Source organism: Podarcis melisellensis (genome assembly GCF_964234715.1).
Source record: "Podarcis melisellensis genome assembly, chromosome: 13".
Lineage (NCBI taxonomy): Eukaryota > Metazoa > Chordata > Lepidosauria > Squamata > Lacertidae > Podarcis > Podarcis melisellensis.
Window position 1 is genome coordinate 51,303,880 of NC_138545.1, and position 21,012 is coordinate 51,324,891.

Sequence of the window (21,012 nt, forward strand, 5' to 3'; positions counted from 1 at the left end):
GACAGCAATTTACAAAGTGGACCAAATACTTCCAAGTGATCTGAAACAAAAGCTGGAGACTGCTGGGACTGCTGTTACAGTGGTACCTCGGGTTAAAAACTTAATTTGTTCTGGAGGTCTGTTCTTAACCTGAAACTGTTCTCATCCTGAGGTACCACTTTAGCTAATGGGGCCTCCCGCTGCCAATGCCGCGCGATTTCTGTTCTCATCCTGAAGCAAAGTTCTTAACCCGAGGTACTATTTCTGGGTTAGTGGAGTCTGTAACCTGAAGCGTCTGTAACCCGAAGCGTCTGTAACCCGAGGTACCACTGGACTGGACTGCACTGCACAAAACTCAAGGAACAGAAGCAGATATCCATGGGACAAACACTGAGTATGACGGTTTACATATAAAAGTTGATGCATTTGTCGTTGGTGCAATACCCAGCTCTATTTCTCAGTCGCATCTGGATCAGGAGAGGCCGTGCAAGCCCTGGACTGCTGCCTGGACTCAGCGCTAGGATGGACAAGTGCCACTAAACGGACTCTGAATCCTGGCACGACACAGGCATCGTGGGCGGGCGGTTCTTGAGTCAGGATAATTGGTCAACTGCCTGCTTTGAATGGAGCTGTACTCCCTGTGCAGTCTGGGGGTGCCCTTGGATCCATGTCGCTTGCTAGAGGCCCAGGCGACCTCCTTGGCTCCGAGAGCCTTTTACCAGCTTCAGCTGGCAAGGCAGTGATGGCCGTTTCTGGATCACGATAGACTGAGCACTGTCACCCATGTGCGTGCAACCTCCAGGCTAGTTATTGCAATGTGCTCTATGTGGGGCTGCCCCGCAGGCTGTTCAGTTAGTTGGAGAACAGCCTTTACCAAAGGTCAAAACAAAAAAAATTCTTTCCAGTAGCACCTTAAAGACCAACTAAGTTAGTTCTTGGTATGAGCTTTCGTGTGCATGCACACTTCTTCAGATACCTTGGTGAGGTTGATGGACTTCCATTTCATGCGGCTCAATGTGGTGCCTTCCATAGTTCCAGTTACAGATAGGTAGCCGTGTTGGTCTGCCATAGTCAAAACAAAAAAAATTCCTTCCAGTAGCACCTGAAGAAGTGTATCTGAAGAAGTGTGCATGCACACGAAAGCTCATACCAAGAGCTAACTTAGTTGGTCTTTAAGGACCAACTGGAAGGAATTTTTTTTGTTTGGACTATGGCAGACCAATACGGCTACCTATCTGTAACTTTACCAAAGGTGTCATGGGCTTTGAAGACACTCGAACTCAGGACGCAAGGGAGAAACGTGCTAAGAGGAAGGCACCCTTGGCAAATCTACACCGTGATCAACTCCCGCCCGGAAACCAACGTCCCCACTGTGGAAGGACGTATGGATCCAGAATTAGCCTCCACAGTCACTTACGGACTCATTGTTAAAACCATGTTTATGAAAGACAATCTTACTCGGCTACGAGTGACCACTAAGAAAGAAGAAGCCCCACAGGCTGCAGCTGGTGCAAAATGTGGTGGCTCAACTGCTCACTGGGGTGGAATTCCACCACCATATCATGCCATTGTAGGGGCAAATGCACTGCTTGGCAGTTAGCTACCAAGCAAAGTTCAAGGTGTTTATATCTGTGCAGCTTGGGACCAGGATACCTATAAGTGTCAAACATATAGCTCCTTCCCTTTATATATCAGAAAGGTGCCTTCTCCATTTTCTTTTCAGCACCCAATAAACACAGTCTTCTTTCAACAAGCTCTGATTCCCGGTTGGTTATCTGTACTGGATTTGAATTGATTTTATAAATTTGCTGCAGCATATACACATATAATTGGTTGTGTTTTAATTAACCATGTGTTACATATATTATGAATAATAACAAATTTTAATAATAATATTAACATACAAGCACACACATTTCTGTGCCCAAACCGTATGGTAGTTTAGTACAAAGCACAAAGCCAAATTGTCACTTTAGGTGTGCACACTGATCTGTAAGATTTCTGCCTTAAAGGGACACAGAGAGAACCCTTGCTGACAATGCAGCTCAGCTCCAGCAGCAAAGCATCAAGGGACAAGGAAGCTAAGACCAGGCAGCCTCCCTGACTCGCCCCACAGTAACTTAAGATTCATGGGCCATACAAACTCAACGAATAAAAACAGATAGAAAACCAATAGGACTGTGGCTGCCATCCATCATATTGACTACATAGGTCATCTGTAATGGACTTCTGTGTCCATAGTTATCTTTGCAAAGAAAGAGGTTGGCAGAGAAAACCCAAAAAAACATGGTTGGAGTCCACGACCAGAAGGAGGAGGAGTACCAGGAGGAATGGATGAAATTCAAAGACTATTTAGTTAAATATGCTAAGATTTAATTGGAAAAGCTTGCAAATGCCAGATAGGCTTAGGATTTAATTATGTGCTTTTAGAGAATGATATGTTTAAAGTCAAAATGAAAACAAAGTAAGAGGTTAAGTGATTAAGTTAATTTTATGAGAAAATAGGTTTTGGAAAACTGTTACAATGAAATGCAGCCAGGGGGATTTGAGGAAGTCACTTAACAACGTTACTGAGATTGGATCAAGTACAGTTTAGATGTATGTATGTATGTATGTATGTTTAAAATTTTGGAAAACCAATAAAAAAAATTTGGGGGAAAAACAACAACATGGTTGGGCCCATGCCCCCTAGCAGCTCTGCCAGGTCCAGAAACCATCCATCAACACTGCTATCAGCTGAATTGAACTCTGCTTGTTCTCCCCATAGAGAACTCAGCAGCACAGCTGACCCCAGGTTCTTGAGGGTGCCCTGGCCGCAGCAGCACCTCCCCATATGGCATTCAGTATGGGGGCAAGTGGATTTCAGGGAAACTGCCTCATGGGCCACACTGAGACTACACCACACCAAATTAGGACCACGGGATGGAGGTTCTGGTTGCCACACCTCAAAAAGGATACCGGAGAGCCAAAAAGGTGAAAAACAGAACCACTAAAATGATTGAGGGCTGGAGGCAATCTCATATCAGGAAAGGTTCCCAACAGCAGGTCTTGCCTAGGGCTGTCACACATCCGGAATTTCCTAGATGTAGCCGGAATATGGCAGTCGGATACAGTGTCCGGGCAGAAATTGCTGAGGTGTCCGGGTTGGATGACAACCCATGTCGGAAGTCTGTATTTTGGCGAATTTCCTTAAAAATAGCTGAAAAACTTAATTTAATTTGACAGCGCCTATATGATATGGAGCGACAGAATTATTTGGACACAATATGGAAATTTTGTCCATGGTATGATTATTTTCTGCCTAGTCACTTGATACGTTGGCATCCTATTTGCAAAATTTAACAATTCCAAAATACAGACATGCTTTCACTTACGCAAGATTAAATATACTGCCTTCAACTGTATTTGAGGGTTGATTTCAAAAAATTCCGCTGGAAAAACGGTTATGTCTATGTGGAGATGGCAGTACAGTATTGAATCAGGAGCTCAGGAGCTCTTTATAAAGATTTAAGACGTGAGGTTATTACCCCTCTATTATTGTCTGTGCCGGGTTGCTCAACCAATGCCACTGTGTCCTTCTTCTAGCAGAAGAAGATAATCAGGTGACTGCAAAGATTTTAGCAGGGGCACTTAGAATAAGATTTATTATTTGATGATTGATGTAAACCTCCAGAATGTATTTTGCATAGTTAGGTTTTTACCCCTATCTTCAGTACATTTTATTTTATTGCTATGGCTAATGCAAATAAAAGCTCAAAAACTTCATTTTTTTGAGATTTTGCAAAAAAAAAAGTTCAGCACCTCCCCCCCCCAAAAAAAACCCCACACCCCCCATAGTCACTTTTTGAAATATGGCAACTGTTATTCTGGGTTCATGTCTACACAGAGACTGCATTTGAATTGAAGTCTCTCTCTTTCACTTTCGCCTCCCTCTTCCACCAAATTATGTGTTATTCACATCCAGGCGTATCTTCCAGCTCCCTGGTCTTCAGCTGGTGGGCTGTGGCCTGATCCAAGGTGCGTCACAACAGCAGCACCGGGTCCCCAAACGCAGGCTTAGGTTAAAAGGGGGTCATAGGTCTGGAAAGACTGAGTATGTTTGTTCCAGCTTGCAGGAAACAAGAGATAATTTAATGCCTTTACTTCTGGTGCTTACGTGAGCGGAGAGGTGGGATGGAGAGGGAGGGAGGAGCAGACGGAACTGAACTCTGAACTTCCCCTCAAGCTTCTTTTAGTCACTTCATGATGAATCCCTATACTGGAATAAGAGTCACTGATTAAATCACTATGTTATAACGTTCATTTCCTCCTTAATTGAATAAAGAGTTCAAGTGACTGTGCTCGATTACTGCTGCGACTCCCAATTGCATAAGAATAGGAATGCGCACGCCATAAGTCATCCCTGTTTTCTGAGAAATCCTGGAACTCCAATCTGAACTTCCAGGAACAGGAGCGAAGTGCTGCCAATTCTCACTGCTGCATTATTTTCTAAACCAAAGAGACAGAGTTTTGGAAAGACCTCCTGAACATGGCAAAGAGGAGCGGGTGGCGGTGGTTTTTGTTTTTTGTTTAATCCCCACAAGATTAGAGATAGTTTCCAAGGGAATGAGTTTGAACAGCAAATGGATTAAAGGAAAGTTCCTGGATCAGAAAGCACAGCTTTTATGAAGAGGAACATAAAACGACACACAGAACTTAGCAAGGAACTTAGAACCAGGATCAACCTCCTAAACACAACTTCTAGCTCCTAACTGGAGGGCCAAACTAAATGCAATACTTGTCACATAGTTTGCCCTTGCATAGCTGAGTTTTCGGACTTTTTAAAAACAAATAAATAGCTAGTGTGCTTCTGAGCTAGATCAGGACTGCAGCAAAGCAGGCTTTAACCCCTTTGGTTCTCCTGCAATCTTGGGCTGAAATCCTGCCCCCGCCATTCACAATGCTTTGTTCCTTTAAGCATGGGGAGTGGGGAGAAGAATCTGTCTCAGACAATGGAGGCAGGAAAAGGTTAAAGAATCTCTTGCACCACAAAAAGGTGCTCCTAACCCCACAGGAGCATATTTCTCATTTTAGGCCAGGTTTGGCCCTAAATCCCTCACCTAAATGCGAGACAATCAAAACTTTTACAAGTTGTGTATGACAAAACAAGCTCCACAAACAAAAGGTGCAGAGGAGGGGAAAAGATCCACCAATCTCAGAAGGGAAATCTATGTTAGGGACAGTGTTGGGTTTTTTCTGGGGGTACTCAAGAATATGATTTTCCAGAAGAAAAGCACTGGTTAGGAACCAGAGCCCAAGTCCCAGAGAGAAGAAGGAGGATCAAGAATGGTTGGTAATTTCCTAGGGCAAGCAAGATGCAGACCTCCTGAGAAGAACTGAAAGGAAAGAAATTAAACTTTCTCAAAAATCTCAAAGCCACACTTCCTCTGGTTGTCTCCCACATACGCTTCGGCCTGAACTCACAACTGCTACCCTTTTCATTGCTTTGCTAAAATTGCAACTGTGATCTACTTTACAAGGTGGTTGTTGTGAGGACAAACACACTTTGGAAATTTAAAATACTATTACAAAATGTAGGATAGCGCAGGGAATGATTCCAAGTCAGAACTTGCATGTGCAGGGTCTGATTGTGTACGTTATTTTTTTGCTTCATTTTCAGGTTTCCCTCCACCCCGTGGCTTCAAACCTGCCCCCCCCCTCTCCCTATTCAAAATCAGGGCAGGCAGGCTGGAGGAAAACAATTATAAAGATCGTACGTCCATCAGTATGGCATTTATCTCTCTCTTTTCTCCTCAAAAAAACTCAAGGTAGCACTCCTGGTTCTCATTTTCCCCGTGTTCTCCTCACAACAGGCCCGTGAGAGAGATTAGCCTAAGGCAAGCATAGGCAACCTCGGCCCTCCAGATGTTTTGAGACTACAATTCCCATCATCCCTGACCACTGGTCCTGTTAGCTAGGGATCATGGGAGTTGTAGTCCCAAAACATCTGGAGGGCCGAGGTTGCCCATGCCTGGCCTAAGGGATGGTGACCAGGCCAAGGCCACACAGTGGCCAAATGGACATTTCAGATCCTGCTCTCCAGCTCCTCATCGGCTTAGTATTCCACATTTTAGAAAAAAAGGTGTAGAATTGCATTAAGTGGGGAGTGGGATATTAATATTTTCCCATGATTCTAAAAGTACCTGGGAGCCCTTGTTAGAAGGCCTATGTGGCACTTTTCAAGAGTAATGAATTCAGGCTGGAGTCCTGTAAACACTTCCCAGGGAGCATTCCTCATCCAAACCAGTGGGACTCACTCTGTGCCATGTGCAGCTATTGTGGCAGGAATCCACCGCCAGTCCCTATAAGCAGCGCCTGTTATTAGTATAGCTTCTGCAGCCTTAAATGGTTAGGGCAGCAGGTTTAATGTGACTTATTTACAAGTAAGTGCACACAGGACAGGATTTCTTGCAACGTTGGTCCTAACGAGAAAATAATCCAACTAAAGTGACATTTGTTTTAGTGGTTCACCATAATAACTGCAGCAACTGCTCACTTTGTGATGTCTTTTATACCAAATGATTGCTATAAAAGGGCTGAACATCTTCTCTCACCTCATTACTACCTCTGAGCAGGTATGCCTGAGCCATTTATCCTCTAATGTGAGTGAGCAAAGAGACTCCAGCTACAAAAGCTGAGACCAGCGACCATCTTGCCTGGGAGTCCTGAAACACCTGCTCCCTGCCTTAAAGGTATCTTTTCACCTGACCTGGCAGGGCGGGGCCCGGACTGACTCCAGCTACAAAAGCTGTGGCCGTTGAATAGCCTCTTTTTGTTGCTGTTTTTAAATCTTATTATGAATTATGTAGAAATTGTGTGATTTGGCCATGCACTTTTTTGATGTGCTTTATTTATTGTTTACAACTACTTTTCTTATGTTTGCAATTATGTAAATCATCTCATATTGCAAGCCGTCTTGCGCATGCTTTGAACTATGGAAAGGTGGCATTCAAATCACGTGATGATGACAATGATTACTTTTACTGTGTAGATTCTAGAGAACATTCCTCACTTGCAACCTTTCTTTATCATACTGTAGGACTGCTGCAGCAACACTTCTGAACAGAGAACATCTTGCCTGATTATTAGCAATGGTGCCCAAGTTGTACTTACCGTTATGCAAATGAGCACACAGACTGTTGCTTTGCACACTGTTCCTGGCATATTGCGAACGTGATGATGTTTCTGACATCACATAAGAGGGATACAGTAGAACCCCACCAGTAAAACCATTTTCTCCATGCTGCTCATGTGGGACAAGGTCAGAATTAAAGAAATAGGAGTGGACATGCAAGAACCAGAAGCAACAGAAGGAGGACATGGCTAGGTGGGTGCTCTACAAAAGACACATTGTTCTGTTTCCCATGCTTGCTGAATCGGGGACCTGAAGCATCTAACCAAGACAGGCGCATGAGACACCCAGGACTCACATGAACTGCTGCTATCAGCTATCAACAATGAGCCAACTCAACGCCTCAAGTTCCTACCAAGCACACCCAGGAAGTACAGAAGAGGTACATATTTTTGAAGATCACTGACTGTGTATGATTCTATAGAATGAGCGTACAGTCGTACCTTGGAAGATGAACAGAATCCATTCCAGAAGTCTGTTCAACTTCTAAAACGTTCGAAAACCAAATCATGGCTTCTGATTGGCTGCAGGAAGCTCGTCGGACGTTCAGGTTCCAAAAGAACGTCTGCAAACTGGAACAATCATTTCCGGGTTTGCAGCATTCGGGAACCAAAACGTCTGAGTTCCAGGGCATTCGGGATCCAAGGTACGACTGCATTGTGATCCTGAGAAAACAGAAGATTCGGCAAATTCAGAAGTGTTCAGAGGTCTCATTAAGTCTGATTGTGTTTGTTTATTATTCTGCCATGGAACTTCACTTGCAGAGTGTGGCACAATTTACAGGGGGGTTGGAAGCACTCTTCCATTGTCTCCCAAGGCAGACGGATGCCAACCAACCTTGTCCAGATTACTGGTAAGAAAGACTTCCCTTTCCAGGCGGAAGTATGAACGTGTCCAGAGGAGGGCAGCCAAAATGGTCAAAGGCCTGGAAACGTTGCCTTATGAGGAACGGCTAAGGGAGCTGGGCATGTTTAGCCTGGAGAAGAGGAGGTTAAGGGGTGATATGATAGCCATGTTCAAATATATAAAAGGATGTCACATAGAGGAGGGAGAAAGGTTGTTTTCTGCTGCTCCAGAGAAGCGGACACGGAGCAATGGATCCAAGCTACAAGAAAGAAGATTCCACCTAAACATTAGGAAGAACTTCCTGACAGTAAGAGCTGTTCGACAGTGGAATTTGCTGCTAAGGAGTGTGGTGGAGTCTCCTCCTTTGGAGGTCTTTAAGCAGAGGCTTGACAACCATATGTCAGGAGTGCTCTGATGGTGTTTCCTGCTTGGCAGGGGGTTGGACTCGATGGCCCTTGGGGTCTCTTCCAACTCTATGATTCTATGTTCAAGAAAACAGCATTTATATGTTCCAGTTGTAGCCTGGGGATTAATTAGCATGTGCAACACAGAACTCAAAAGCACTTTTTGATGGGCAGATCTGATGGGCAGGTCCTTCTTGTCTTTGGTAAACACACGTAGCCTTGCATGATTAGTGTTTTGGTACCTAAGATACCACATATAGGGCAACTCAAATCTCTCAGCATCTGAGTAACATTCACCTCACCCCTGAAAGGTGACACGAGTGCTGCAAATTGAAGGATGCCTAATACTTGTCCCAAGTCTAAAGGAAGTTGCTATAACTACTAATCAGCTGACTAGTGGTTAGAGCAATCTTGTCTGAAGATGTGCTTTCAGTGCCAATCAGCTGGCAGGCACTGGGAGCGCACATTCCATTTTGTTTACATGGTTACAAAATGGACGCCTCAAAGTCCATTTTGAGGAAATGGTTTGAGTTTTATCCATCCTTCAAAACAGAAAGCAGGACTAAGGAGTTCCTGATCCCTGCTTACCAGCACTGATGGGAAGCCCTGCTTGCACAGAAACAACTGGCAACTTTTAAGCCCCTGCTTGTTCCTTTGCAGCCATGTCCCTGGCTACCACAAACTGCAAATCACATATTACATCAGGTGTGGTTGGCAGGGAGCCGCCTCATAGGCTGGGCCTAAAGAGACCTGCAAGTTCCTCATCACTGCTTTACAGGCTACGTTTCAGTTGCTTTCATGGTTAGCAAGAGCACCAGCCGAAGCATAACATTTGCATCTGGTTGAGATTACTATCATTTCTCCATAACCTTTTTTCAATTCCCTCCCCAGCATGAAACATCGGTCTTGCGCCAGCCCCCTCATGGCTTCCGTGAAGATTGAGGTAGCCTCTCCTACATGGTAGTCCTTCGTTGGTTTTGATACAACTAGCAGAAGCCACCAACCCATATTGCTGTTGCAGGAACACCCCTTTTAGTAGCACTGCTCTTTGCCTTTGATCTGGGTGTGCCAAAATTGGTTCACTATTTACAGAGCTGTGATTATTTCCCCTGAAAATAGCCTAAACCATAATATGTCATAATAAAGCACCTTGAGAAGGACCTTCAAAGTAAATTTTGAGGGCTTCAGTCACCCTCGCTTTCTGAGTCATCCTATGTACAACTGATTTGGAATAGCTGCTTGCTTTTAAAACACCAAGACCAACTACTCATTTTCCAAAGCAGTCTTTGAATACTTACTGGCCTAGTAGTACAGGTTAGCCATCATGGCACAAAAAGCAGCTAAAGTTAGCATAAAGCCAGGCACAGTCCTCCTGCCATGCATGGTGGCCCACCTGGGAAACCAAAGATTCTTCTGCTGCCTAGCAGACCCACAATGCACAGCTCAACGGGTCACAACTTGTGCAGGTCTGAAACGTGCTACACTTTCCCCAGTAAAAATATTAGTTGACAAATAGTAAATCCACAGCCTTCCAGAGGCCTTGTGTAACCTTACCAGAGTCCGGTAAGCAAGATGGAGGGCTTAAAAACTTTCAGTGTCAAGAAAACTCGGCACCAGAAAGAGCCCTCCGCCATGCCCCTCTTGAGACCTTGGACAGACCCTTCTGATTGTCCCACTCCCCGGCTCTCCATCTGTTTATTTATTCGCCCACCACCCATGCAAAGCTGCAATCACGTAAATAAATCCTACATAAGTTGTGGGTCTACCATAGCGCGAAACTATGGTTTCCCAATCTGTACATGAGTCAGTGCATGCCTCGGGTTCCAGCGCTACCTCCTCTCCTTCTCCTCTGAATGCCTGGAGGATGAGTTTGGAAGATCTCGCTCCCCATTTTAAACAAATTGCAGTTTCGTGTCAAGGTCCAAACGCAGGGAAGTATGGTTTGTTTAAGCTCTAGTTTGGCAGCTGGTTTTGGATCCTGGTTTGCAGTCTGTTAAAAATTGGTTGGGAAATCTTCCGATCTCCTCTGGCATGCAGATGAGGCTGAGAGTAAGAGCACATGACCCCAAGGCTCACAATGAATCGCTGATATAGCAGGAAAGCCTGGATTCCCTTTAAATCTGATCCAGGCCACTGACGTAATTAAGGCTAACTAGTGAGTTACTCAGCTCAGGAAACAGACTTTACTCCACCACTACAGCTGGATTCCATGCATTTTAAATATATTTAAGTTATAACTTACTATTCGGTAAGGATGGTGCAAAAAGGAGTCTGGGCAGCCAGCTAAAGCCATTTGTGCCTTCAGAGTATCTTCAAAATTACATCTACTGCTTTGCGGCACCTGCAGTGTAAAAACAAGATGGTGAGAAAACTGTGCTGGAGGTGTTGACAAATTGTTAATATGGCAAACAACTTGGAGATGGACGGACAGAGAGGGGAAGAGAAAAGCCTGTGCCCTTCTGCCAATCACAGTATGGAAGTAATATTGGCAGCCTAGCAGTCAGGTTCATGCCATTCAATGTTATTTTATTGCATAACAGAAGGACTGGAATAAAGCCCATAACAGCTGCTAGCCCACATAAAATTTTACTAGCATACCTGACTTGCCCAAACACCCACATACTTCTGTAAGTCACGCAGAGCACAACAAATTCTGAATTCAAAAGAACACCCCCCAAATTACAACAAGGTTTCCCTGCCTAACTACTTAAAGAGTCTTCTGACTTACCACAAGAGATCTGACAAGCGGCTACTTATAAACCTACAAAACATTCGAAAGGTAGAAATCTATTTTATGTTTAAATTATTGAGTTCTACCACTGTAGGTAGAGGTGCTCTTTGCCTACAAATTTCTATGATCTGCATGTGCAATGGTGTAATCTGCTTAGAAGCAATAGGCAGCAAAGCTTCTGCACTGATATCGTTCACAGTAAACGGAGGCTTATGTGCAGTATACTGCACATCACCTAGTCTGCTGGCTGCCTGGATTCAGTAACTAAACACACAGCTCCTCTGTTTAGCTGACCATCACCTCGAAAGAGCTCCATTTATGAGTACACTTCTTGGTCAACTGCTTTTCACAATTGTGCTAGGAAGGAAACTTCTATAAAGTCAGGCAGAAAAAGGCTTATGAATGCAATTATTCCTACATGTCTTATAATAATAAGCAGATTTTGTCTGCAAAAGGAGGTAAAGGTAAAGGACCCCTGACAGTTAAGTCCAGTCGCGAATGACTCTGGGGTTGCAGTAAAGCATCTTGCTTTACTGGCTGAGGGAGCCGGTGTACAGCTTCCGGGTCATGTGGCCAGCATGACTAAGCCACTTCTGGCAAAACCAGAGCAGCGCACGGGAATGCTGTTTGCCTTCTCGCCGGAGCGGTACCTATTTATCTCCTTGCACTTTTTGGCATGCTTTTGAACTGCTAGGTTGGCAGGAGCTGGGGCCGAGCAACAGGAGCTCACCCCGTTGTGGGGATTCGAACCGCCAACCTTTTGATCGGCAAGCCCAGAGGCTCAGTGGTTTAGACCACAGCGCCACCCGCGTCCTAACCTTGGCATAAGCTCCACTAAATGCAGTGGGGACAGAAGCAAGCATGCATAGGGTTGATTGCCTAGTAAAAAAAGGAGGGGACAGGCACCTTCCCACCCTTAAAAATATCAGTGAGCAACTACACATTACGGTGGTACCTTGGGTTAAGTACTTAACTTGTTCCGGAGGTCTGTACTTAACCTGAAGCTGTTCTTAACCTGAAGCACCACTTTAGCTAATGGGGCCTCCTGCTGCTGCTGCGCCACCAGAGCACGATTTCTGTTCTCATCCTGAAGCAAAGTTCTTAACCTGAAGCACTATTTCTGGGTTAGCAGAGTCCGTAACCTGAAGCGTATGTAACCTGAAGCGTATGTAACCCGAGGTACCACTGTACATGCAATGAGGACTATTTCTGAAAGTATCCCCATTCATGCAATGGTGTCATGCAATGGTAAGAGTGCCAAAACATTAGAGGAAGTGATGAAATTCCATCTTCAGTGCCAGCGCCACTGCATCACATATGTGTATTCCCACTAAAACAATAAGAATATGCGAATAACGCCCTTTCATAGGCCACCTGAATTTGCAGTTTCAGAAGAAAATGTTCCAGAAGGCAGCATGTGCTCTGAAAGACTGTACTTGCAACCCATTCTTCTGGTTAAGCTGACACAGTTAAAAAGGGGAGGCAATGCCTTCATCTCAAGGTCTAGACAAGAGGCCTGTAGCCTCTGACAACAAATAACTGAGAGAACTACCATTTTCAGGGGATCTCTCCTCCAGCACAGTCTGTTCCTAAGCACCCATCTCCTCACAAACTCAAGCAAGGAACAGTCAAAGGAGACAAGAGCCATAACTCAGTGGCACAGCACAGGATTTGCATTCAGAATGTGCCAGCTACAATTCTTTCGCATCTCCAGTCAAAGGATCTTAGACAACGGGGCTGCAGAAAATGGCCATGGCTTCAAGGCCTGCAGCTCAGTGGTGGGCTATCTGCTTTCTGCATGCAGAAGGGCAAAGACTAAAGCCCCAGGATCTCCAGGCAGGACTAGCAGGAGGTGCCTGATTGAAACCCCAGAGAACCTCTGCCAGTCAGTGTCGACCAGGCATAGGCAAACTCGGCCCTCCAGATGTTTTTTGAGACTACAATTCCCATCATCCCTGACCACTGGCCCTGCTAGCTAGGGATCATGGGAGTTGTAGGCCAAAAACATCTGGAGGGCCAAGTTTGCCTGTGCCTGCATTAAGCCCACAAGTTACCCTCAATTTTCTTACACGACCTTATGCAGGCAACTGAAAAATGAATAAATAAATACATATGAAAAACATGGGAGAGATCAAAATAAGTGATAGTAAAATGTCAGGAAGAGGCAGAGAGCACATGACTTAAGTGCATCATGCCAGGCCTTTCTACAATGCATGCACAGGAAAGACTGCTGCTGACAATTCTTTTCCTCTTCCAAGGTGAGCTGTGCAGGATCACAGTTGGACAGGGTCCCCTGGTGCAAAAGTGCTCAGAACAACTGGTCCCTTCGGATAGGATCTGGCAGGAGGAATCCTTGGGAAGCAGCTGTGCCATGTGACAACCATCTACTCTCCAAACTTCTATCTATTTGAAGACACAACTGAACTGGGGCCTGCAAGGTTCAGGGTTGCTTGACCCAAGGTAGTGTCATCAGCAAGACCCTCCTGACACTGATCCATCAGTGCCACTTGGTTCCAAGTCAGATCTAGGGACAGGAGCTGGAAGACAGTGACATCGTCAGTCAGAGACCACTTTCTCTGGCAGAGGCTACAGATCTGGTGGATGAACGCTTCAGCTTCCAGAAGGGAATATGCATGGGGAAATGAACATTAACGCCTCATACAGCATTCTAAAATTACAGAAATCAGGCAACGATTAACCAAAGTTCAAACAGAACCTAGTCTATTCCTTCAGTAACCCATTTCATTGTTCTATCACACGCTTCCTGGTCCAAGTCCACCATTCGGTCACAAGGCGAGGCCTTGGCTCTATCCGCCGGTTTGCAATGACCACGGGAAAGTCAAGACGCGTCTGCCCGTGCTCCCTTTCTGCCCAACCTCTTGCAGCTCTGGCCTCTTCCATTTCTTGAAACGAAATGGAAATGACTAACCTATGAGATCATACTGAGCTCCTCCAAGGAAAAGCCGGGAGACAGACATAATAAAGAAATAAAAATGCACACCAAAAGATAATGCTAGTACATTCCAATAGAACACGATGCTATGCCCACATTGTGCAATTGCAAGAGTGTATTGTCATAGGGCAACCTTCTCAGAGGAAGTGTCAGGAAATTGGCAAGACAGGAAGCAGCCACACAAAGTCAGGCCATTGGTCCACCCAGCTCAGTACTGTCTGCTCAGGCAGGTAATGGTTCTCCACGGTTTCAGGCACGCGTCTCTCCCAGGCCTGCCTGGAAAGGCCACCTGGGACTGAACCTGCAACTTTCCGCACCCTAGCTATGGTGGCCCTTGCCCATATTTAAGGTTTCCAATGCCAGCTGTGGCTGCTTTCATACAGATTGCTTTATTTAGTTTCATCTCCAAATCTGGCCTTGGGTATTCCTAAAAATCTAAGCCAGGGACCTGCCTACCATCATTTTGCCTTGGATATGAGAAAATGAATAAGACCATTCATATGCGCGATTCCTGTCTGCAACTTCTATCTTTCTCAAACAACACAGCCAGAGACTCACGCCCCTAATTTGGCATTTGTGTTGTGTGGCCTTATTTAGTGCTGTTGCGTTGAAGATAACACATCATGTCCTTCAGCATTACTACACTTAAATTATCTCAAAAAGATAAAACACAATGGAAATTCTCCAAAAGGTACTTTACTAATTGTCAGGGTTTCTGGGAGAGAGGAGGAGATGACAGAGGAGACGGAGAGCGAGTGGGAGGAGGGGCAGAAGGATGAGGAAGAAGATGACGGAATTCTGAGGGAATCCACGAGTCTGAGCAGCGAGTCAGAGGATTCTCAAAAGGGGGTTACCTTAATCAAGCAAAAGGGAGGAGAAGGGAGAAGCGGAGAGGAGCCCAGTGGAAGACAGACGCAGCAAGAGGCGTCTCAGCCGGAACGGAGTAAAGGGGGTGGAGTCGTCAGCCTCTCGGAGGGAGCAGGATTAGGAGAGAACAGAGAAAGGGGGTTGGAGCAAGGTGTTCAGCCGGAAAGGGTGGAGAGCAGAACAAGGGGTGGTGTAGCGGTCGAAAGAAAGGTCAGCAGCAACGTACGCGCGCCAAGTTCAAACGTAGAGGCGCGCGGAAGTGGAGAGAGCTCAGGGGAGGAGCCCGGCCCTAAAGCCAGAAGGAGGGGGGAAGAGGCGGCAGAGGATTCAGCCTCAGGCGAGTCACGGAGAGAGGGAACCCAGGGGGGCAGGAAGACCCTGCGGAAAAGAAAGGAGAGGAAGAGGTGGTCTAGAGCCAGGCTATTAAGTTGGTGTGGAAGAGGGGAGGAGTCAGAGGGGACTTCAGCGGTCTAACGTGACAGACGTACGGCCACGATGCTGAACTGTACGAGAAGCAGAAATCTTCAATAAACTTTTCCTGTAAATAAACTGCAACGGAGTGAGGTCTCTTGTGAGCTGGGACCCGTCCTGGGTGGCCGTGACACTAATCTTTCAAAAAAGAGAGAGAGACAGAGAGAGATGAACTGGGCCTATTTACACTGCAGAATGAAAAGGTTCTGGGGATTAAAGTGAATTATCAGCAACTACGATTCCCAGAATGCTTTGAAGAAAGCCGTGACAGTTATGCCACTGTAAAAAAAAAAAAAAACCAGGGATGTTTGTCCGATGAATCTGCCTCCTGACCTTACCTAGCCAAGTGTCCTGAATCGGACAGGCACCAAAATAAACTGTGATCATTTCCGTGGGAAAGATGACAGAATTCCCACCTCTATGCTAAAGTGAGGGTTCCCCCCCACACACACACACAAGATAAGGGCTTTTCTGCATATATGCGTTAAGACTAAAAATATGGTTGTCCTTCAGACAAAAAAACCAAGGGGTGATGGCTAGTCCTAGAGGCAGATTTACTAAAGGAAGCGACATCCAGGTCTTGCTCTCCAGTTACGTAGCATGGATCTGGCAAGGAGGAGAGCAGCGTGGGAGAGACACAATCGGATTCCAAGTTGAAACTGCCTAATGTGCCTCTATCAGGACTACTCAAAAGGAGGTAAAGGTACCCCTGACCATTAGGTCCAGTCGTGGACGACTCTGGGGTTGCAGCGCTCATCTTACTCTATAGGCCGAAGGAGCCAGCGTTTGTCCGCAGACAGCCTCCGGGTCATGTGGCCAGCATGACTAAGCCGCTTCTGGAGAACCAGAGCAGCGCATGGAAACGCTGTTTACCTTCCTGCCAGAGCAGTACCCATTTATCTACTTGCACTGGTGTGCTTTTGAACTGCTAGGTTGGCAGGAGCTGGGACAGAGGAACAGGAGCTCACCCCGTTGCGGGAATTTGAACCGCCGACCTTCTGATCAGCAAGCCCTAGGCTCAGTGGTTTAGACCACAGTGCCACCCGCGTCCCTGACACTCAAAAGGAGACACGTGGCCAAAAAGACACCACTGTATTGCCGAAGGTGAGGGGATGTAGGGCATCTATGAGAACTGGAGAAAGGGTTTGGCGGGGGAGGCATAATAGTTGGGAAATAATGTGGGACCCGGTTGCAGCAACAGTTCTCAGTTACCACACTGACAGAATATTGCCAAGAAAGAGCTCATATATCACTACTGAGTAATCCACAACGCAGGACTGTCATCAAATTTTGTACCCCAAGATTGAAAGGTGACAATTCCATTAATCAGGGTTGTGCTTTTCCTTAAAAAAAAAAAAAAAAAGAGCCACTGAACTCTTCAAATGGAAATCATGACCAAGCAACAGAATGAAAATTTAGTCAAGGCAGTTTCTAAGGGTGAATAAGTTTTGAAAACAATAAGCCGGCCATAAATCACCAATTGCTGTAGATTATTTTTTTTTACAATTGAAGGCACTTAGCAAGTAGAGGCTGTTCCTTTAAATAACACTCACAGTGGCCTATGCAAAGGCTCTGGATATCTAATTTGCACGTCATTCATGGTTCCTGCAGATTAAATATGATGCGCAATATGATGCAACAGAGAACCCAACTTTTTTTGGGGGGGGGGGAGAGACTTGCCTCACATTCCTTTGAGCAAAAACCTCTACCAATCCAAATAATGAGTACACAATAAAGCAGAAAGGTTGTGGGCAAAACAGGCCCCAGAGTTTGCTCAAGGGAGCTAAGCCTGGGGAGACCCACCATGGCTTATGTCAATAGCACAAGCCAAGGATCTCCGACTGTGACCAACATACATCTTCTGTAGCTTCAGTAACAAACCCATCAGGCAGGCGTATGATGAGCGGACATGAAAACAAGTGGCAGACCTTCCTTAGCACCATGGGAGTAGCACACATATGAAACCCTGAGCCTATGCTAGTTTGGGATGGCCTGTGAGTGCAACAGAACCATCCTGCCATTTTCTTCTTGAGCAGTAACTGTGCAAGGTGACATGCAAACACACACACCGCAACTGTAATTCTCAATGTCTGAAACTGACCTCTGTATAGTGATTACTATATAGTGATTATAAAGGCAGTTGCTAGAGCTCTTGTTTAAGTTGCCCAATCCAGACTTTTAAATAGCCATTTGCCAACCATGTGTAGGAGTTGCCTCCAGGTAAATCTGCAGGGAAGATTCTGTAAACAGAGCGAGAGTTGGCTCCTTCTCTTCTCCTTTCATGCTGTTGACTTACATTGGTCTGCATGGGGAAGACTGACTTAATAGTTTCTGCAGACATATTGTCTGTAGACACCCATGAGCATTTTGTTACAGGTCCCCACTTATTCTAATATTGAACCTGATCAATTTCCCACAGCATAGCCAACCACAGACAGGAACCCCCAGGTATGCAAAAGTCTTAATTTCACAAACTAATAAAGAGAAAAAGGACAACCTAAGACAGCCTGACAAGGACTTAGCGTGCTCACCTCCCCCAGGAGTCAAAAACAGAGCGCACTTCTTCCAGAGGAAATGTTGGGGGGGGGGAGAATTGTTTAAGAGAAGCCTCCTGCACCTCAGCTGAATGGGCTCCCATATCGCTCCGGCTCATGTGAGCAGGAGGTATGGGGAATTCCTCAAAGGTACAGGCAGGCAGAAGGAGCCTGAGAAGGTTCCAGAACCTTCTCAGACTCCGTCTGCCTGCCTGCAGCTTTGCCATCTGGAGGCCTTTTGAGCTGGCATGACGTATCACCAGCTCAAATTGTCTGAAACTGGCATTGCCATCTGAACCCCAACACAGACAATTTCAACACAGTTTCAGACAATTTACCAATATACTGGTGGCCTCAACCTGCCTTCCGTTCCTGCATTGTTCCATTCAAATTTGGTGCCAGATGAATGTTGTTGTTTAGTTGTGTCCGACTCTTCGTGACCCCATGGACCAGAGCACGCCAGGCACTTCTGTCTTCCACTGTCTCCCGCAGTTTGGTCAAACTCATGTTTGTAGCTTCGAGAACACTATCCAACCATCTCGTCCTCTGTCGTCCCCTTCTCCTTGTGCCCTCCATCTTTCCCAACATCAAGGTCTTTTCCAGGGAGTCTTCTCTTCTCATGAGGTGGCCAAAGTCTTGGAGCCTCAGCTTCAGGATCCGTCCTTCCAGTGAGCACTCAGGGCTAATTTCCTTCAGAATGGAGAGGTTGGATCTTCTTGCAGTCCATGGGACTCTCAAGAGTCTCCTCCAGCACCATAATTCAAAAGGATCAATTCTTCGGCGATCAGCCTTCTTTATGGATGAATACCTTCTTTATGGATGAATACCAGATGAATACCTTCCTGAATACCTGTCCCTAACCCACAACATTCGGTACAAGAAGGAAACTGTGCAATAGCATTGTCCTGCTGAAGTTCAGGGACAGGTGAGCAGGAATTTATTCACCAAGGCTTGCAGCACAACAGGTTTGCACTATTCGAAAGGATGTTAAAAATCCTAGTTCATCCAACCCTCGCAGACTCTGCAATGGTCTTTAACATTTTCCTTTTTCCTTTCCCATTGAAGTAAGGAGGCAAAAACTAAAATAATCTCAAGGGATAAAGTGTGGCCTTGCACCCCAGCCCCACCAACACTCATTCCCCTCAAACTAATACTTTAGCCAATTAATCTGCTGATTAAAGCACACAGACTTAATTAACTTCATTAACTTTGCACCCCTAAATTCAGAGCCAAAACCACACCCAAGATTCCTGCATATAACCAAAGGTGTTGGTTCACTTTGCCTATCTATAGGATCAAAAGCCTTTTAGTGAAACAGCCCCAGTGAATTCTTCGCCTTGCAAAAATATTCTTGAGGGTTCCAGACGTGCCAAAGTACGATTTGCTTGGAATTTCTGTTGAACTATCTTTGACGGCACAGTATTTACATCTGGGGATTCTTGAAATTGTTTAGACTTGGCAAGCTTCTCTCATTACATCACTGCCACAATATGATTACTACCGCTTGGTACCCTGAGCCAGGCAATGAGGACATCCTGCTCTCCCCGTCTCAAGGCCAACACAAAGAGCAGCGTTAGAAACAGAGATATAAAAGCAAGGAGCCAAATGGCACCTTAAACCTAAATTATGGTGGCCACAACTATATGTCTAGGCGCAGTTTTTAAAAACAAGATTACAACGCAAATGAAAACAAGATGGGGGTTCTAGCTGAAGTTGGAATAAATGTTGTGTGCTCTTTCAAAATACAGAAGCAATCAAGTGGAAAAGCAGTCTAAGAGATGTGACTGCACTTTCATTCTAGCAAAACTAAAAACCTCTTGTACCCAATTAGAAGGGTAGTTTGCCAAAACCTGTATCTTTATAAATTTGTGAACAACTTTGCGTAGAAAACTTATTGGGGGGGGGGGTTGTTTTGGTTTGTGTGTGTTTTTTGCAATTTGGAGAGTTTGAGCCAGCCATAGCAAAACACGTCATACAGAGAGCACAATGGGACTTAAATTTAGGTATGTATAGGACAATAACACCCAATGAACTTTATGGCTGAGTCGGGATTTGAACCCTGGTCTCCCAAGGCTCTAGTCCTACAGACACTCTAACCTCTAAGGGTAAAGGTTAAGTCCAGTAAAAGGCGACTATGGGGTGCAGCGCTCATCTCGCTTTCAGGCTGAGGGAGCCGGCGTTTGTCCGGCTCATTCACTCAGTTTGGAGAGAGCCTTTTCGAGTGCCTCACAGCCTCTTTTAGTTTAAAAACTACCCTGAACAATTTGGTGTCATCAGAAGACTTTGCTAACTCATCTCCAAGAAGGTCTAGAAAGATGCTGTGTCTCGTGCTGCAGACTGGGTTGAAAAAACAGACCACACACATCCAGCACATCTCACTCACTCAACCGCCATTCCTAGAAAAAACGATAACAGTAAAATCCAAATAAAGGGGACAAACCTTTATACTTCCAAGCAAGCCAGCAAACATATTATTATGAGAAGAAATGAGAGGCAAAGCAAAAAAAAGTGGAACTTCTTTGCTGCCAGAGCCATTTCACTTTTGAGAAGAAGCCCCACAAGCAATAAATTGATTTAACAGTTTGCAGCTTGTGTTTGTTTGCAAACCTCAACGCGTCTCACAGAAAAACTGAAAGAAAGGGGTGAAAATTAGCCGGATCTCTTCCTGATCCTCAACCCCACCCTGCAAGAGAGAAGCAATCTATTTGTTTGCAAGCCGCAATGTGTTTCTATCTGCAAAGTGTGAGATTTAAGGGGAGGGGTGAAAATCAGCCAGATCTCCCTTTCTGCCCAGTGCCCCCTATCCCTTCTTCAGAGTTTGCTTACTTATTCAAATTGTACAACAATGAAAAATGTTCCCTCTGACTCAGCACATCAAGAGGTTGCCCACCCCCTCTCCTGCCCAGGGAAAGGAGATTTTGGTCACAAAGCCCGTGACTGGAAATCCTGACTTGGTCACAAGGGGGCGCTCCCGTGTGGCAGAGAGCCAATGGCGACGGGGGAATTTCGAACGCTGACCAAGAGGTATGGTCAAACGTCAGATAATACTGCTCTTC

At 45.5% G+C, this 21,012-nt stretch overlaps 1 protein-coding gene across 2 annotated transcripts in view; it reads right to left on the reverse strand.

Moving 5' to 3' along the window:
* Positions 1-21,012, reverse strand: part of GRB10 (growth factor receptor bound protein 10) — an 88,835-nt gene that overhangs the window by 52,057 nt on the left and 15,766 nt on the right. The window contains exon 2 of one of the 2 annotated variants that reach the window (XM_081884079.1): positions 10,643-10,741. In XM_081884079.1, the coding sequence (XP_081740205.1) occupies positions 10,643-10,693 (51 nt within the window). In that variant the 5' untranslated portion in view covers positions 10,694-10,741. Of the gene's footprint in view, positions 1-10,642; positions 10,742-21,012 lie in introns of those variants that run through there. The other variant, XM_081884080.1, reaches the window with a different exon arrangement.